The sequence below is a fragment of the Oryza sativa genome, chromosome 11 (genome assembly GCF_034140825.1).
Source record: "Oryza sativa Japonica Group chromosome 11, ASM3414082v1".
Classification (NCBI taxonomy): Eukaryota; Viridiplantae; Streptophyta; class Magnoliopsida; order Poales; family Poaceae; genus Oryza; species Oryza sativa.
The window spans coordinates 28,392,554-28,408,209 of record NC_089045.1 but is presented as its reverse complement, the minus strand read 5'-3'; the positions used below and the strand labels follow the sequence as shown (position 1 = coordinate 28,408,209).

At 40.6% G+C, this 15,656-nt stretch overlaps 1 protein-coding gene across 1 annotated transcript; it reads right to left on the bottom strand.

Moving 5' to 3' along the window:
• Positions 1-8,976: 8,976 nt before the first annotated feature.
• Positions 8,977-13,024, bottom strand: LOC9270990 (uncharacterized). The gene is made up of 7 exons (XM_015760881.3): positions 12,732-13,024; positions 11,750-11,941; positions 11,380-11,652; positions 11,058-11,160; positions 10,405-10,523; positions 10,014-10,181; positions 8,977-9,888 (listed from the first exon to the last, which is right to left on the bottom strand). Exons 1-7 carry the CDS (start codon positions 13,014-13,016, stop codon positions 9,349-9,351), a joined length of 1,680 nt encoding a protein of 559 aa, XP_015616367.1. The 5' UTR covers positions 13,017-13,024; the 3' UTR covers positions 8,977-9,348.
• Positions 13,025-15,656: the final 2,632 nt, after the last annotated feature.

Here is a 15,656-nt window from a genome sequence, read left to right as displayed (position 1 = left end):
ATGCTAGCCGCGTAAACTGCGCGGGCCACCATGCTAGTTATATTTTTAATTGAGCACTCGCTGACATGTGGGTTCCATGGGTTTTTTTTTACTTTGATAATGCCACGTAGACGTCATGTTAGCCCAAACCGCAATTCAAACCGCCTTAAGACCTTATTGCAAGTTGAGGACGCGTCACATCTGGTATTGCGGTTTAGGGACGAATTTCAGACTCAGCAACAAATTAAGGGACCTAAAGTGAACTTATTTCAGAAGGAGTTAGGAAGATTCCGGAAGGATTTTTTATGGTTTTTATTGTGGATTTGAATATAAATTTTACATTTCAACTCTTAACAAATATGGGGAGACCAAGGAACATAATTCAAGAGGAATTCTTTATGGACTTTAAGAATTTAAGGAGAATTTTTGCGGAGGATTTTGGAGGAATTTCTAATTCCAAGATTTGAATTTGGATTGGGACTTTTAGGTTTGAGATTTTGGGAGCTCTCAAGGAGAGATTTAAATTAAGATCTCGGCACTTTAATCCTTAATCACATGTAAATATTCAAAATTTTTGTAATTAAGGATTTTATTTAAATAGTTTTTTAACTGACCAAAAATCGGGACGTTACAGGTAGCTTGGGTCCTACAATTGACCGTTGAAATGAAATGTTCAACGATGATGTAGTTACAACATTTGTCAAGGAAGAATGTTTCTTTAGAACCACATTGTAAAGAGAAGTATATTGATCCTTAGAGTGGTTGTGACCCACATATATCTTCCTAAAATTTTATCTCCATCCCATTGCTATGCTTAAAGGATCCATATTGGAAAAAGTAGCGCCATACCAATCTATCTACTGGTCGCAATTGATGCACCCAAGTGGGTGATCAAAGGTATTGATAAGGTACAGCGTGGTTTTCTTTGGGCGGGTAAGGCGCAAGCGAATGGTGGATGCTGTCGGGTAGCCTGGACTAAAGTATGCTCCCCCAAGGATTATGGAGGTCTTGGTGTGCCGAACTTGGAGCTCATGGGCATTGCACTGCGTTCCCGCTGGACATGGATGCAAAGGACCTCTCTGGCCAAGCCTTGGCAGGGATTGGAAATCCCCTGCACACAGAAAGAACTTCACCTTGTCGCCGCCTCCACCGTCTGTCAGCTAGGTAACGGGCAAACAATCCTTTTCTGGGAGGACAATTGGTTGCAAGGAGGAACCATCCGAGCTATTGCACCCTCCATCTACGATCATGTCTCTACTCGTATCCGGAAGCGCCGAACGGTGGCTGAAGCGCTGTCTAACCGTAGATGGATCAAGGACATAAGAGGCGCGCTTGGGACTCAGGCAATACTTGAATACCTCAAACTTTGGTCGTTGATTCAGTCAGTTGATTGTTCTTCCGGAGAGCCCGACTCACTCTCCTGGAAGTGGGAAAGCTCAGGCAAATACACTTCAAAATCTGCCTACCGAGCTTTGTTCCTCGGGCGAATTGCCTTTGATTCCACGCCAATCTAGAACTCGTTGGCACCACCTTGCTGTCGTTTCTTCCTCTGGCTGGTCGCGTTGAACAGATGCTGGACAGCCGACCGACTGTGGAGTCGGGGATTGCCGCATCCCGACCGCTGCATTCTCTGTGATTAGCAAGATGAGAGCATTGATCATATCCTAGTCGGCTGCCCAGAATCAAGGCAGCTTTGGTGGTGGACTTTGAGAGCAATCGGCCACCCCAACTGCCTGCCGGTGAATGAAGCTTCTTTTCACCAATGGATGTGCGATAGCAGAATGGTGCTAAGTGAGTCACATCGTCGAGGCTTCGACACGGTGGTGACATTTGTAGCATGGACAATATGGAAGGAACAGAACGGTCGGATCTTCAATTAGCAGTGTAGATCTTGGGTGGATGTGGCCAGAGGGATGGTGGACGAAGCCTCTCTTTGGCGTAAAGCAAACTCGGCGATCCCTGCGCTGCAATTCAGGAGGGAGTCTGGTCGCCAAAATCAGTGCGAGAGATAGGCCTAGGATTGTCTGTTATTGTCCTGTATCAGTCCCATGCTTTTTTTTTTCTTTCAAATGTAAATAACTTTTATTTCTCTTAATAGAAAAAATGCGCTCCTTGCGTATTCCGAAATATTGGAAAAAGTGATCATTTACTTTCATTAAACCACATAACTTGTGTGGCTAAAATTTTCATTGCATGATGTGCATGTTACGCTATGTGTTTGCCACACAACCAGTTGAACGCATGAAAAGTTGAGTTGATTTCACACACAAGCGCAGAAATTTTATTCATATCCCTCAATCCAGATGCATAGCCGTAACGTGTGCACACACCGACACACGCACGGATGGAAACATATATATAAGCGTAGAACCAGCTGGAACAGCACACAAAATCCAAACAAAGCAGCAGCTGCAGCAAAAGAAGCACGTACACACTCAAAATCCAAGTCCTTAGGAAGATGCAGAAAGTAGTGGGGGAATTAACACACAAGTCACACAATTACGCATTTTACTGATGCATGAAAAAGAGAAGGGATGAGCTTCAATTCCTTGAATGATCTTCAGCAGCAGATGCAGCAAAGGACGAAAAGGCCTGGTGAGTACCTGTACCTATCCTTTCCTTGGATTTTGCTCTCGTAATCAGGACTGTTTGGATGATCTGCAATTGCTTGTTGGACGGCTTGCTCTCCTCTCAGTTCGCCTTTAATCTGGAGATCTTTCAGGCTTGGGAGGTTGCGGATGCCATGGAGGGAAGTTATTATCTTGACGTCGAAAACAACTGTCTCCAGCCTAGGAGCAGTTTCGTGATCAAATATGACTGAGATGATGTAGTCTTCTTGGAAGAAAAGATGGACGAGATTGCTGAATTCGCCGGCGCTGAATTTGATGATCCCTTCTGCTAATGCTTTGGGCAGGAATCTGAGACACCGTAGGCTACGTAGGTTGCCCAGGACGTAAAGAGCGTCCCCTGTCAGGTAAGTCTCGCGCAGGGTGATCTTGACAAGCTGATGAAGTCCGCTGATGCTGAGGGTTTGAAGCAGCCTGGGAGGTGACAGCATGTATGAATCCGCGAGATTGTAGCTGCTGCTCTCCCCACATACTTCATCAGGTAAGAGGCTTCTTTCCCGGTCACAACTATTCCCAGCTTGGTCAGCTTTAGCATCCGACCGATGCACATCACCTCGTCAGCTCTATGCGAGACGTCAACATAGGACATCACCTCCATGTTCGTCATCCTCCATACCGCTCACGGCGACGGCGGGAGCGGTAGAGGGACCATTCCGATTGGCCAGAATGCAGCTCCTTCAGCATCGGGAGCACCACGTCCAACTTGCTCACATTGGTTCCCCGGACGTCCAGCGTCTCAAGTTGCTGGAGATTTTGTATGTGCTTGGGCAGCTGGGTGACGCCCGTGTTCCGGAGGCTCAAATACTTGAGGTGAGTGGCCTCGGTGCAAATGGTCCTGAGGTCCGTCTCTTCTTCAAAGCCGGTGCAGCCTTCTAGATCAAGCACATTCAGTAGACGCACTATAGATGACCTGCGCAATGATTTCAAGTAATTCGCTATGCATTGTAAGCGACGGGAACAAGCCCGCGTGTACATCGTCTTCGTCTTGAGGAAAGGAAGATTCTACCATCGACGACCTTAAGACCTCCCGCCTCCGATCGTCTTCTTCGGCGTTGGCGGCAGCAGCAGTAGTCTTCGTGGCAAGCAGGGAGACAGCTCTCTTCAAGAAAAACTTGACCAGGTATTCTCGGTGGCGCTCAGGAAGGTCACCGAAATCAAAAATTCTTTGCGGACTGCACGATTTGGCCACTTGAGGGGCACTTGTGACCTCTTGTAGCAGCGGAATCGCCAAAGCGGAAAGTATCACTTAGTATTTGGCTCCAGGGTAGCTCGGAGGGAACGTCGTGGAGGACAAGCAAGAACCTCGCAAGTCCCAGGCGGCCTCTAATCGTCTCCAAGATTGCAGTGTCTTCCCAGCTGCTGAAGTTTGAAGCAGTCTTGGAAATATCAGGTGCGATGGTTGCAACCATGGCCTCCAGTGCCTCTCTGCGTCGGGGGGCGTGTTCGTGGCGGCGCTAGGAGACTTGTTGCGGTACATGTCGTACACCTTCCGTGCAAGTCTAGTCTTGCCCGTACCGCGTGGCCCTAGGATGGAGATAACCTCGATCTGCTTCGCTTGTTCTTCATCTTCCTTTTCGTTTAGGGTGATTTCCCCTTTCGTCGATCATCCGCCGCCTCTCGAGGTCTGGCTGCTGCTGCTGATCATCCAAGCGATGCTTGTTCATCTGGCTGCTGATGATGGCCGGCGCCGGCGGCGGCAGAGCGGTGACGCCGTACCACCCCTGCCGCTCGGCCACCTCTCGTGCCCGGGCCTTGAGTGGCGATCCTGTGGCAAGGGCACCGTAGGCGCGACTCAGTAAGGAGGTCACGGCTCCGTGGGTATCCGCCAGCTCGTCCTCTTTCCCTCTCCACCTCAGCTGCTCTGATGAGCGCTGCAATTATACGGGGGAAATCGATCTCGGTTAATTAGGATTCGATCGGAGGAGTGGTGTGCTTTGTGTGTAAGAGGATATATATGGACTTATATAGGAAGTAGTAGCTATATTCATCACGTTATACTATATGACAAAAGAAATCAAATTATTTTTACACCGTAGATTACATACATTTATACATTTATATTGTAATTACACTCTGAATTTCAATACGTATGTTCCAATATTTACATTGTAATTTTTCTAATACATAATATTTAATAAAATTAGTATTAAATTTAATTTATTATATACTTTCTCCGTTCCAAAATATAGCAATTTAGTATTGGAGATTACTCACGATAATCTAAATATTTTAGGACGATGAGTATTTGCAAGAGGAAATAAGAGAAATAAAAACATATTTTTACATATAGGAGAGAACAGTCACATATGAAAAAAAAAAATGACCGACGTCAAGTGAAAAATGTTACGTCATATTTTTTAGTAAACCCGAATATATATCTATCAAGAGATAGATTAGAATAATTTGTGATTTGACAACAATTTTGTCTTTGTACTTTTATTATAGACAAAAACCTAGTACTCATACATGTCTATCAGGTCAATATATATAATTCAACTCATTGTCCCACATCGCATATTCCCGTCTCAATTATTTCTAACTATACTCTAGACATTTGCAACCTCGCAGGTGGTGACCCTGCCGATCAACAAGCAAGCTTAGGTCAATAATAATGCAAATTAAGACCAAAGCTGATCGATCAGCTATATCTTCAAATTCCAAAGTAAGGACCCTTCAATTTGTAGAAAAACATAAAAAAAATTGGAAGATTACAATCCTATAAGAAAAAAAAATCATGTGAAGACCTTTAAATTAAAAGATTAAATACTATTCTTTCCTTTGAAATTATTATGGATTGTCTTGACAATCCTGTAAAGATTTGGTAGAAAAATTACTAAAAGCTCTAACCTCTTAAAAATTTTCTTTTGAATCTCTCTCTTTTGATTTGTTTGTCTTTTTTGTGGTCTATACAAATGGTCATTAATTATTGTCCTATGTTTGCAATTCTCTATTTTGCATTTGCACACTTATGAAAAATAGTATGTTTTCCTATTTCTCTATTTCTTTAATCCTTTTATTCAAATTAATGAGCCCTAATTTGGCCCGTAATTTTCTTCTAAATGTGTATATGATCGAGTTTGAGCTTAATTTCTGGTAGAGTGATAGATGCTATAATTATTTGCATTGCATTTTGAGAAAAAGATGTACGATGAAATATCCTTTTGAGAGATTATGGACCTGTTTGGAGGAGCTTAAGATTCTGAGAATCTGCTGGTTGGTAGCCAGCTTCTTAGAACCTGAGGAAGCTGAGTTTTCCAGCTTCTGAGTTCTAGTTTATTTTTTAGATTCTACAATTGCTTCTCAGAATCTGGGTAACAATCTGAACTGTTTGGGGAGCTGGAGATTTAGGGAGAAGCTGCAGCTAGAAACTCCCCCAATGCCCTACTCCCTCTGGTTCTATAATAATTGATGTTTCGGACAAGGTTGAGGTCAAACTTTTATAACATTGACCATCAATAACTTTAAAAATATTTAGTTTAAAAAAACTAGAACAACATATATAAATTTGTCTTTCAAAGTGCTATATATTTTGTAGACCGTATTATTGTCCAAAATATTAATTAAAATAAAACCGAAGAAGTAACTCATTGCCTGCTGATCGATCAGTGCGCTAGCCTCGTATTCCAAAAGTAAAATAGTTCACTTCTCAGGAAAATGGTTACCTGCTTTGAGCCTTCATTGCAAGAAGATTAAATTAATCGTCAAAGTTCGTTCTTCGGGCCCGGTAGGAAAGCATTGATTCCTCCTGGGTTTAGCTTTCATCCTTTCCACTAGCATGTATGACAAATTAACAATCTAAACTAATAATTGACTTATATGTACTACTCAAAAGATTGGGTCATTCTTAAATATAAACGTGTGATGTTATATAGTACCATTACGAGGTTTGTTATCACACACTGATCTAGTATTTCTGCAGGCTGTACCTTTTCCTTTCTCGAATAAAAAAGATAGTAGGCACTGCAGATAATTAATACTATCTTTATCCTAAAATATAGCTACCTAGTACATGATATGTCATTATTATTTAGTACTACAAATCTGCCTATACATCATGTATTTTGGGACGGAGAAATAGGAAGGGTCAACGGTGATATCACAGCTCCATGTCATGCATGGCGTATGTCCTTTAATTAGCTTTTAAACTGAAATAGAAATTAACTTCCATTCTTGAGCTCCAACTTAAAAGCCAAGAAAAAAATGAATGAAGTAATAAAAAATTAATCTTAGGGTAATACTTTTATACTTCTTTTGTGATAAAAATATGGTTGCAAAAAGAAAGGGACGAAAACCCCTCCCTAATTAATTCCAAAATTCAAATTTGGTTGTGACATATAATAGTTGAAGATCTGAAAATGGATTACTGGTTTTTATGTTATTCTTTTTTGAAAAAAAAATCAACTTTGAACTTGTAATTCCTCCTAAACAAGTAAAAAAAATGGCATCATGCAAAAGAATCCCCTAATTAACCAGAACAACAGACATACAGCTCGTGGATGCTTTACTAATTCATTCTTTTGCATGATGCCATTTTTTTTACTTGTTTTCAGATGACTAGTTCATTCTTTCAACAATAATAGAAATATTGTTGAGTTAGGATGTTTTCAATAATAGAGACTCTTAACTAATAAATGTATATGTATTATGCCACCATGGTAGAATAAAAGATCCCTACTACCAAATTCAGAGTGTAGAGTTATTGCATAAAATATTCAGATCCTTTTGTCATAATATCATAAACCAATATTATAGCTAATTATTCCATCCGTCCCATAATATAGCAACCTAAAATTAGATGGAACATATCGTAAAACTATAAATCTGAACATATCATTATCCAAATTCATAGTTCTAGTATATATCACATCCGATCATAATATATAGACCAATATTATGCTAGCTAGCTACTCCATCCGTCCCATAATATATCAATCTAGAATCGGATATGGGACATATAGTAGGACTACAAATCTAGACATACTTTTATCCAGATTTATAGTCATATGGTATGTCACATCCGATTCTAGATTATTATATTTTAGAATGGAGGGAGTAGAAAACATTAAGATAGCCTATGTGCGTTTAGACTTAGTTATTGAAAACTTCAATCACTTCGGGAACGCTGAATTACCCAACATAGGCTGTTTAGTTTGTGCGCCAAATTTTTTTTGAAGTATACGGACACACATTTGAAGTATAAACGTAAACTAATAACAAAACAAATTACGGATTCCGCCTGTAAACTGCGAGACGAATCTATTAAGCCTAATTAATCCATCATTAGCAAATGTTTAATGTAGCACCACATTGTCAAATCATGGCGTAATTAGGCTCAAAAGATTCATCTTGCGATTTACATGCAAACTGTGCATTTAGTTTTCTTTTGTCCACATTTAATGCTCCATGCATATGTCTAAACATTTGATGTGACGGAAAAGTTGAAAGTTTGAATAAAAAATTTTGAATCTAAACACGGACATAGTGTGCTATAGTACCAAATAAATCATTTTTAGCATCTAGGCACTCCTCCGAGCTGGTTATCAAGAATATTTTGGTTCTTTGGAGAGAGGGATATGCATACATTGAAAGCAAAGAGAACAAACGTCCAGGAACAAACTATAGTAACATGGCAATTAAAAAAACATGTATTGAATTGTCTCTTACACATTGGATATAGACCGGTTCCCCCACAAGAAATCTAACCAGTTGAGAGATACACTCATTTCACAATTTAGGTGTGATTGTACACACAAAGATCACACCGGCGAGAACAAATGTGATTCCAATCCCAGCAGAAATTTGTGTGCGCGTGATGATCCCCCTCGCCTGGATGCACTATTCCAGCAGAAAATTGCCCGTTACCACCGAAATGGCTGCTAGTGCTTCTCAGATAAATTTCACTATTTGCCATCATCGGCCCTCACATGATTTACCACTCAATTCGAACATCTTTCAGATTTTACCATCGAAACTGTGAATTTCTTCGTTCCATACCACTCGTCAGTCCAGTCATCCATCCGGCAAGACACGAACGAATGGACTGATGGGAGGGGTAAGTCGGGAGTGGCATAGAATGAAAGAAATTTTCAGTTTTGGGTGGTAAAATCTGAAATGCTTACGGATTGAGTGGTAAATTGTGATAGGGTTGTGAATTAGATGGCAAATAGTGAAATTTCCAAGCCACTTCTGGTTTCCTCCAGTTATTAGTCGTCGCGCGCACACCGAGGTAGTCCAGCCTACCGAGGCCACGAGGCCGATCTCATTGCCGACGACCCACCAAGTGTTCTGCAAAGTGCAAATAATCATCACCATTCATCTACGATGAAGACCCACATGTACCTCCCGGCTTCCCCTGCCAAAAGTCAGTACATCCTTGTTATGGCTTCCCCTCATATTATGTTCCCTGAAGAACCTTTTTGTTACAAGAGTTAATACATCCTTTATATACCTAGTTATTGTACAAGATTACCATAGGCTTAGACCTAGTTACAGACAAAAACAATATCAACCATTGCCCAAAATTCTAAGCGACAATTGATGCAGAGTTTCACCTCTTCCTGAATTCCTATGATGTTGGCTGCCGCGCCGCCAACTCAAGTCTCTAAGTTCATGAACCCACCAAGCATGGGGTTCCAAATATCTAAATTATGCTTCTCTTATTCTGTATACGGTGTTGTGTCCTGTAGAATTACAGTTTTATCCTATAATCATTCTTTTCAGTGAAGTGCAAATGCGAAATTAGTCATGTATGACTGTCTTCTTCTTCAAACTTATCGATCAGCATCTCCATTGTCTCAATGTACCTAGGCATGTAATGATCTCTTATCATAGATCTCGCAAGCCGAATCTTACTATACATGCTGCGAGGAGTCTCATAGAGGGCAACACACTCATCCTGACTGCATTGATCAATGCTGCTAGGCTCTTTTGGAGATGGCAGCACAACCATGTGCATGATTCTTCCAGGAGGGTAGAACTGGAGAGGCTCCTGCGAGGCGCTTGGCGATGATCGCAACGCTTCTAAAAACCGCTCCAAATTCTTCTCTGCATCTGCTTCTTTGTCTTGCCTGTAGAGTTCTTTGGTGTCTGAATTCTGATTCTTGTGTTCTTCAGTGTCTTTGTCAGTTCCAACATAGGTGGACATCAGTGCTGCAATGCTCTGTGTTGGGTTCATCAAAGATGACTCGAGAGTTTTCCTGTTTGAAGGAGCACTTGGCCAGAAGGATAATGTAGAATGTTTCTTGATTGCGGCGCGCGCATCTACTGAAAGTATCGTCTCAGCCTGAAACTCACAAGATGAATCAAGTCAGTGCATGATGACTGAAAAAAAATGAAGATCTGATTGTAGCTGTCAGTAACAACACATTTTTGTGCATGGTACATGATCTTTTCATGAGTTGTTTGTACCTCGGATGTGCCAGATAGCATCAGATCAACATCTGCAACTTTAGACCTTGGATTGGATATGAAAGGGAACTGGGATTGCATGAAGGTCACAGAACGGTTAACAAAACCCAAGATCCTTGTCTGTTGAATTTGCTCCAGGAGATCATGTGCCCAAGATGACCCTATTACCTGAAAATATTTGATCAGGGGAGAAAATGTCTTATGCTACTTGTTCAAAAATATTGCTTGCGATAACAAAATACATTACATCTGAAAACCAGTATTTGCTATTTGTTCAAAGTTAACATGGGTAACCAAATGCATGTTAGCCACAGAATGCAAAAACACATTTAATTGTTCTTACTGATAGACATGACTACACGAGGATAAGTGGCTTTGAGGCGTGTGGTACCTCGGTGTGAAGGTTGGCAGCTGACACTTTACCAAATGATGGAACCAGGTCATTTCTGTTGACAACAGTGGTCACAAACTCTTTGCCTGACTCAGCCAAATCCCAGGTCATGCAAGCAGCTGGACAGTAGCAGTTCCAAATGTTAATCTATTATTAGTAGTACTATAAAGTAGCAAACAAGGCAATCAAAAAGTAAAATGTTGAAACAAACAAGGGGATAGTGAAATTGTTCACATATATATTAGTTCCTTAATGTCAGACTAATGATTCTTTTGCGTGCCAATTATATAGCAGTCTGGCATTTCTATTGCTTGGGATCACTTTGCCAATGTTGTTTTTGAACATATATACTTATTCTCAATTTCTTCTCTGAACAATAGAACATTACATGCAAGCCTTTCCGAAAACGAATATGATCAAATACAATCTTCTAACAGAGAATTGTTTCTATTTTTGTCTTCCTATACAGCAATACTAGAGACTTTATGTCAGTGTAAGGACTTTGCCAACAATACAAGAAAGTCAATTCTATTATTATTGGAAATTGACGTCAATGATTTTTTTTCTTGGTATCAGTATGTTAGACAGTCAAATGTAGTACTAGACTCCTATTCCCCAAAAAAAAAAATGTAGCACTAGACTACTACTAGTACCTGGTCCAAAGGCAATACATGAGGATGATGACAATTTCTTGTTCTCACGTAGCATATATGTTAAGATTGCTGCAATACCGGCACCCATTGAATGCCCAATGATCTGAAATGATAAAATTTGAGTTAGAGAGGAAACTTTGGATGATTCAGTGAACTGTAACTGTTACAAAGATCAAGAAAAGGATAGTTCATGTAATCTGCAGTACTTGTCAGTGTTGCATCTTTGCCAATTCAATATTAAGTTGCGCAAACTAAATCATTCATCCTGTTGCAGGAAACGGAAAACACATCCATGGAGGTTCAGAAAAGGTTGATTAATCACCTTAATTCTGTAGTCTGGAAATTGCTCAACTGCTCTGCTGAGACAGGGAATGGCCTGATCTGCAATCCACCTAGCTGCTGCAACCATTCCGCAATGTACATGGCCAACAACTACATTAGAAACACGGCCTTCTTTTAACACCACATGATGAAATGGAACCTCTGCAGCAGTCGCTGCCGTCAGGCGATCCTTAACACTTGTAGCGCCCCGAATGAAAAGGATGAAGGATTTAGTACTTTTATCGCGGACAATTGTGAATGAGGGCTTCATAACCTGCATGACAACACTGAGTTTCCACTAAAATGCATGTCTCCATTCATAACCTGAGCTAGAAAAGAAAAACAACAATTTGAATCAGATTGATACATACCCTTGCCTTTGATTTCCTTATGAGGATATCACTCTGGCCATATCCACCAAATTCCAGGAACACTTCGTATGGCTTCTTCGCGAAAAACATGCAGAGTCTCAGATATCTAAGAATTGCAATCAGCTCCTGCCTTGTTACAGGGCCTTCTAGGGGCACACAACTGCGACCAGTGTACTCGTGCTGCAGATTGCCCTGAAAAGAATTGTTCACAAGAGAAATATGTCAATCAAAAAAGTAATGAACCGATTGCAGTTTTTCAAATTTCAGGATATATATAAGTATATGACATGTGAGCTAAACACCTTTCATAAATAATCCACTAAAAGTTTAAATGGACATTCAGACAACAAAATGGGATATTTCATAATTCTACTACAGTTACTGCAGCTTAAACATAACAGAGTTGCTGATGCAGCAGCATTATCTAGTTCTGCATGAGAACATAGGGACAGAGATTGAGATGTTCAACAGAATTGATATGTCCATAAGAGGCATCATCACAACCTGAACTAACTGCAGTTACTTCACCTGAAGTTCAACAGAGCTATTTATGCAACAGCAATTTATCTAGTTCTGGGTTGCCATCGAGTAAATAGCCATCAATTTGGACATAAGGGAGATGGCCATTCAGGAACAGTTACTCCTTAATCAAACATACATCAGCTTTATGACCAGTTAAGCAATTTGCATTAATCCATCATGCATGAATTGATCCCAGAAATCAGGAACACACAACTTCCCAAAACCCCAATCAGCCACCTTTTCATCTTTATTACTTTCAACCACAATGGATTCCTCAAGACTAACAGGCAGCCCCCACATCAATCATCAGTTCATCACCATGAAAAACAAGGACTTCATGCATGATTGAAACATAAACATAATCTCAAATCGAACCAGACTTAATGATAATCAAGCAGGTAAGAGCAAATGCAACTGCAGAGTCTGCAACTGCATTTGCAGAAAAAATCAAAATGCGCACCTGGATTCGCATGTAGTGCCTGATCCCGAACGCGATGTCCCCGAGCGGCCACCTCCCCAGCGTCTCCCGGTACGTGAACCCCACCGTCCTCGCCGCCACCGCCGCCGCCTCCCTCCAGCTCGCCGGCGCCCTCTCCGGCCACCGCTTCTTGGATTCCTCTTCATCTTCCTCCTCCGGCCTCCGCAGCCTCGCCGCCTCCCCGCCGCCGCCGGAGGAGGAGAGCGCGACGTACACTAGCACCGCCGTGGCCGCCGCCGCCGCCGATGCCACCCCGTTGGCACCCATTGGCCGTTAAGCACGTCGGAGATGGTGGCGCCTAAAAATGGGGAGGGCGTGCGTTTTGGGTGGATGGACGAATTTGCCCCTACCATTTCATGTTTACCTTTTGTGTTTTTTTTTAATTTTTTTTTTTGCATAGTCAATTTTTTTGAAATTTGTCATGGTGAAATCTAATATTCCGTAAACTTCATATTTCAGCTAGATGATGCATGCAGAACATTGGATTAGATATTGACATATGATTTCAGCTTAATCTTTTCTTTTTCAGCCAGTGGCCGAGCTAGCGCTTATTAATTTGCTAGTCGATGGCTCCCGGGCTCTATGGTTAGCGATCCTATTGTTCTCCCATTGCCAATACATGTAAAAAGTCCTTGATCACTAATTCACTAGCAATAGCAAATGTTCTTCGTTGATCGGGGCTTAACAATGTCGTTGGGTCCACCACTTGTTTCAGGCTTTTAATTAGCGGGATTATTTTCATATAGATCATCATAATTCAAAGAAGATTCCGAGGTTCGAAAATTTTCAATTTGTATGCGCAACGTTGTATTTTGGATGCAAGGAAGATTTGCAGTGCATCAGTGGTTTCAAGGGAGACTGAACTGACAATCAATCTAGTACTAATTACTTTCGAAAAAAAATGTCATCCTACAAAAAAAATTAAGCAGGGGGCAATTCTGTCAATCCCAGTGCCATGGCAGGGGTATATTCGGGATGCTAGTCTATTATGCTGGCAATTAAGCTTGGATATTCCACTGGTGCAAGCCAAAAGATACCTGCTTGGCTTGGTTGCTGCCTTTTTCAGACTGCTGTGCTGTGCATGCCTGAATCCACCCGACGTGTTTGAAAGGTTCGATCTGTACAAGCAAACAGTTGCGTGTCTAGCTCGGAAGCAAATTCTGTCTCATCAAACCATCTATAATTGTTCTTTCCTTTGATTTCTGACACTCTTTTGGCCAAATTCAGAGTTAATTTCTCACCTCACGCTGAACTGAACTTGTGTATGTATGAACCGAAAATTTGTGCTTGGAAAAGAAGCCGTTAGTGAAAGTACATCTCAGAGTAATTTGATAAGTTTGCATATACAGTCCAGTTGAAAGTTCAGAACATGTAACTATTTAAGAGAAAAGTTCAGAGTTCAGTTGTATTTTGCCTCATTTTCACATTTTTTTTTCAGTACATGGTTGATCTGATGGGCCGGTCCTTGAACAGATATTTGGGCTTTGGGCTGAAGCACTGAAAGATTTGCACGGGCCTTTTTCTGCCATGGCATGGTTCGACACAAATAGCTGCTACTCTGAAAGCTGTAATGCTTTTCAGTCATGCATAATGCATTGACCCTTCTTCTCTGAAAAATGAAAGTGAAAAATGGTTGAGTATATTGAACATGGTGTGTCAGATGATCGATCTAACTATGAAGTCCCAATCAGACAGTAGCTATAGCTTACTATACATGTCAGTTGTTCCTTGTCATTTCTCTGGAAACATTAACATGCGAAAAAGGATCATCCATCCATCTGCAGCGGCTCGCAAGTTCTGCAGAAAAGAAAAGACGAGATTCACCAGTAGTACATTCAGTCAACTGCTCTTGGGTCTTCCTGCATGTAGATGCAGTTCCCTGATAACTTGCTGCAGCCTTATATATCGTCCTAGCTACAGTTTCACTGATTGAAACAAATGCATGTAATTGGCGGCCTCTGCCTGCCGGTGTAGGGTGTGTTTAGTACTTATAGCGTAAAGTTTTTGAAGTATACGGATACACAGTTGAAGTATTAAACATAGGCTAATAACAAAACAAATTACAGATTCTGCCTGTAAACTGCGAGACAAATTTATTAAGCCTAATTAATCCGTCATTAGCAAATGTTTACTGTAGCATCACATTGCCAAATCATGGCGTAATTAGGCTCAAAAGATTCGTCTCACAATTTACATGCAAATTGTGCAATTGGTTTTTTTCATACATTTTATACCCTATGCATGTGTCCAAACATTTGATGTAACGTTTTGGGCCAAATTTTTTTTTATCTAGACAAGGCCTTAGTTTAAAAAAAAACAAATGCATGTACTATTGCTGCGACCCTGCTACTACTTACTCCATTCGTCCTAAATTAGATGTCGTTTTGACTTTTTCTTGTAACTTTTGACCATTCGTCTTATTTAAAAAATTATTGCAAATATAAAAGAGATAAGTCATATTTAGAGTACTTTTGATAATAAAGTAAGTAAAATAAATAAATAATAATTTCATAATCTTTTGAATAAGACGAATGGTCAAATGTTACAAATAAAAGCTCAATACAACGAGTATTTTGGGAAAGATATAGTAGTAATCTCGCGTACACTTCATACAGAACCCCTCTCCATTTGTAAATTTTAAAACTTAATTTTGAGTTGATTTTGATGTTTTTTCATTGTAGTTTATTTTCAAGGGTTGAATTTTAAGTCGCTAATTAAGAGCATGCATATAAAAGTTTTACTTATAAATTATATTTTTATATCGCCAATAAGTGTTACAGCTTATGATCGGTTGTAAGTGAAACGATGGGACTATTTTAGAAACACAAAAGTTTTGCTTGGAACAAAATTCTGAAACTTGCATAGTAGCAAGGGGGTGTTTAGATCTAGGGATGTAAAGTTTTATCG

Coding starts and splice junctions, on each gene's coding strand:
- LOC9270990 (XM_015760881.3), bottom strand. CDS start 13,016: ATGGGTGCCAACGGGGTGGCATCGGCGGCGGCGGCGGCCACGGCGGTG. Junction 11,942..12,731: donor GGCACTACATGCGAATCCAG/GTGCGCATTTTG, acceptor AATTCTTTTCAG/GGCAATCTGCAGCACGAGTA. Junction 11,161..11,379: donor TTCCAGACTACAGAATTAAG/GTGATTAATCAA, acceptor TTATCATTTCAG/ATCATTGGGCATTCAATGGG.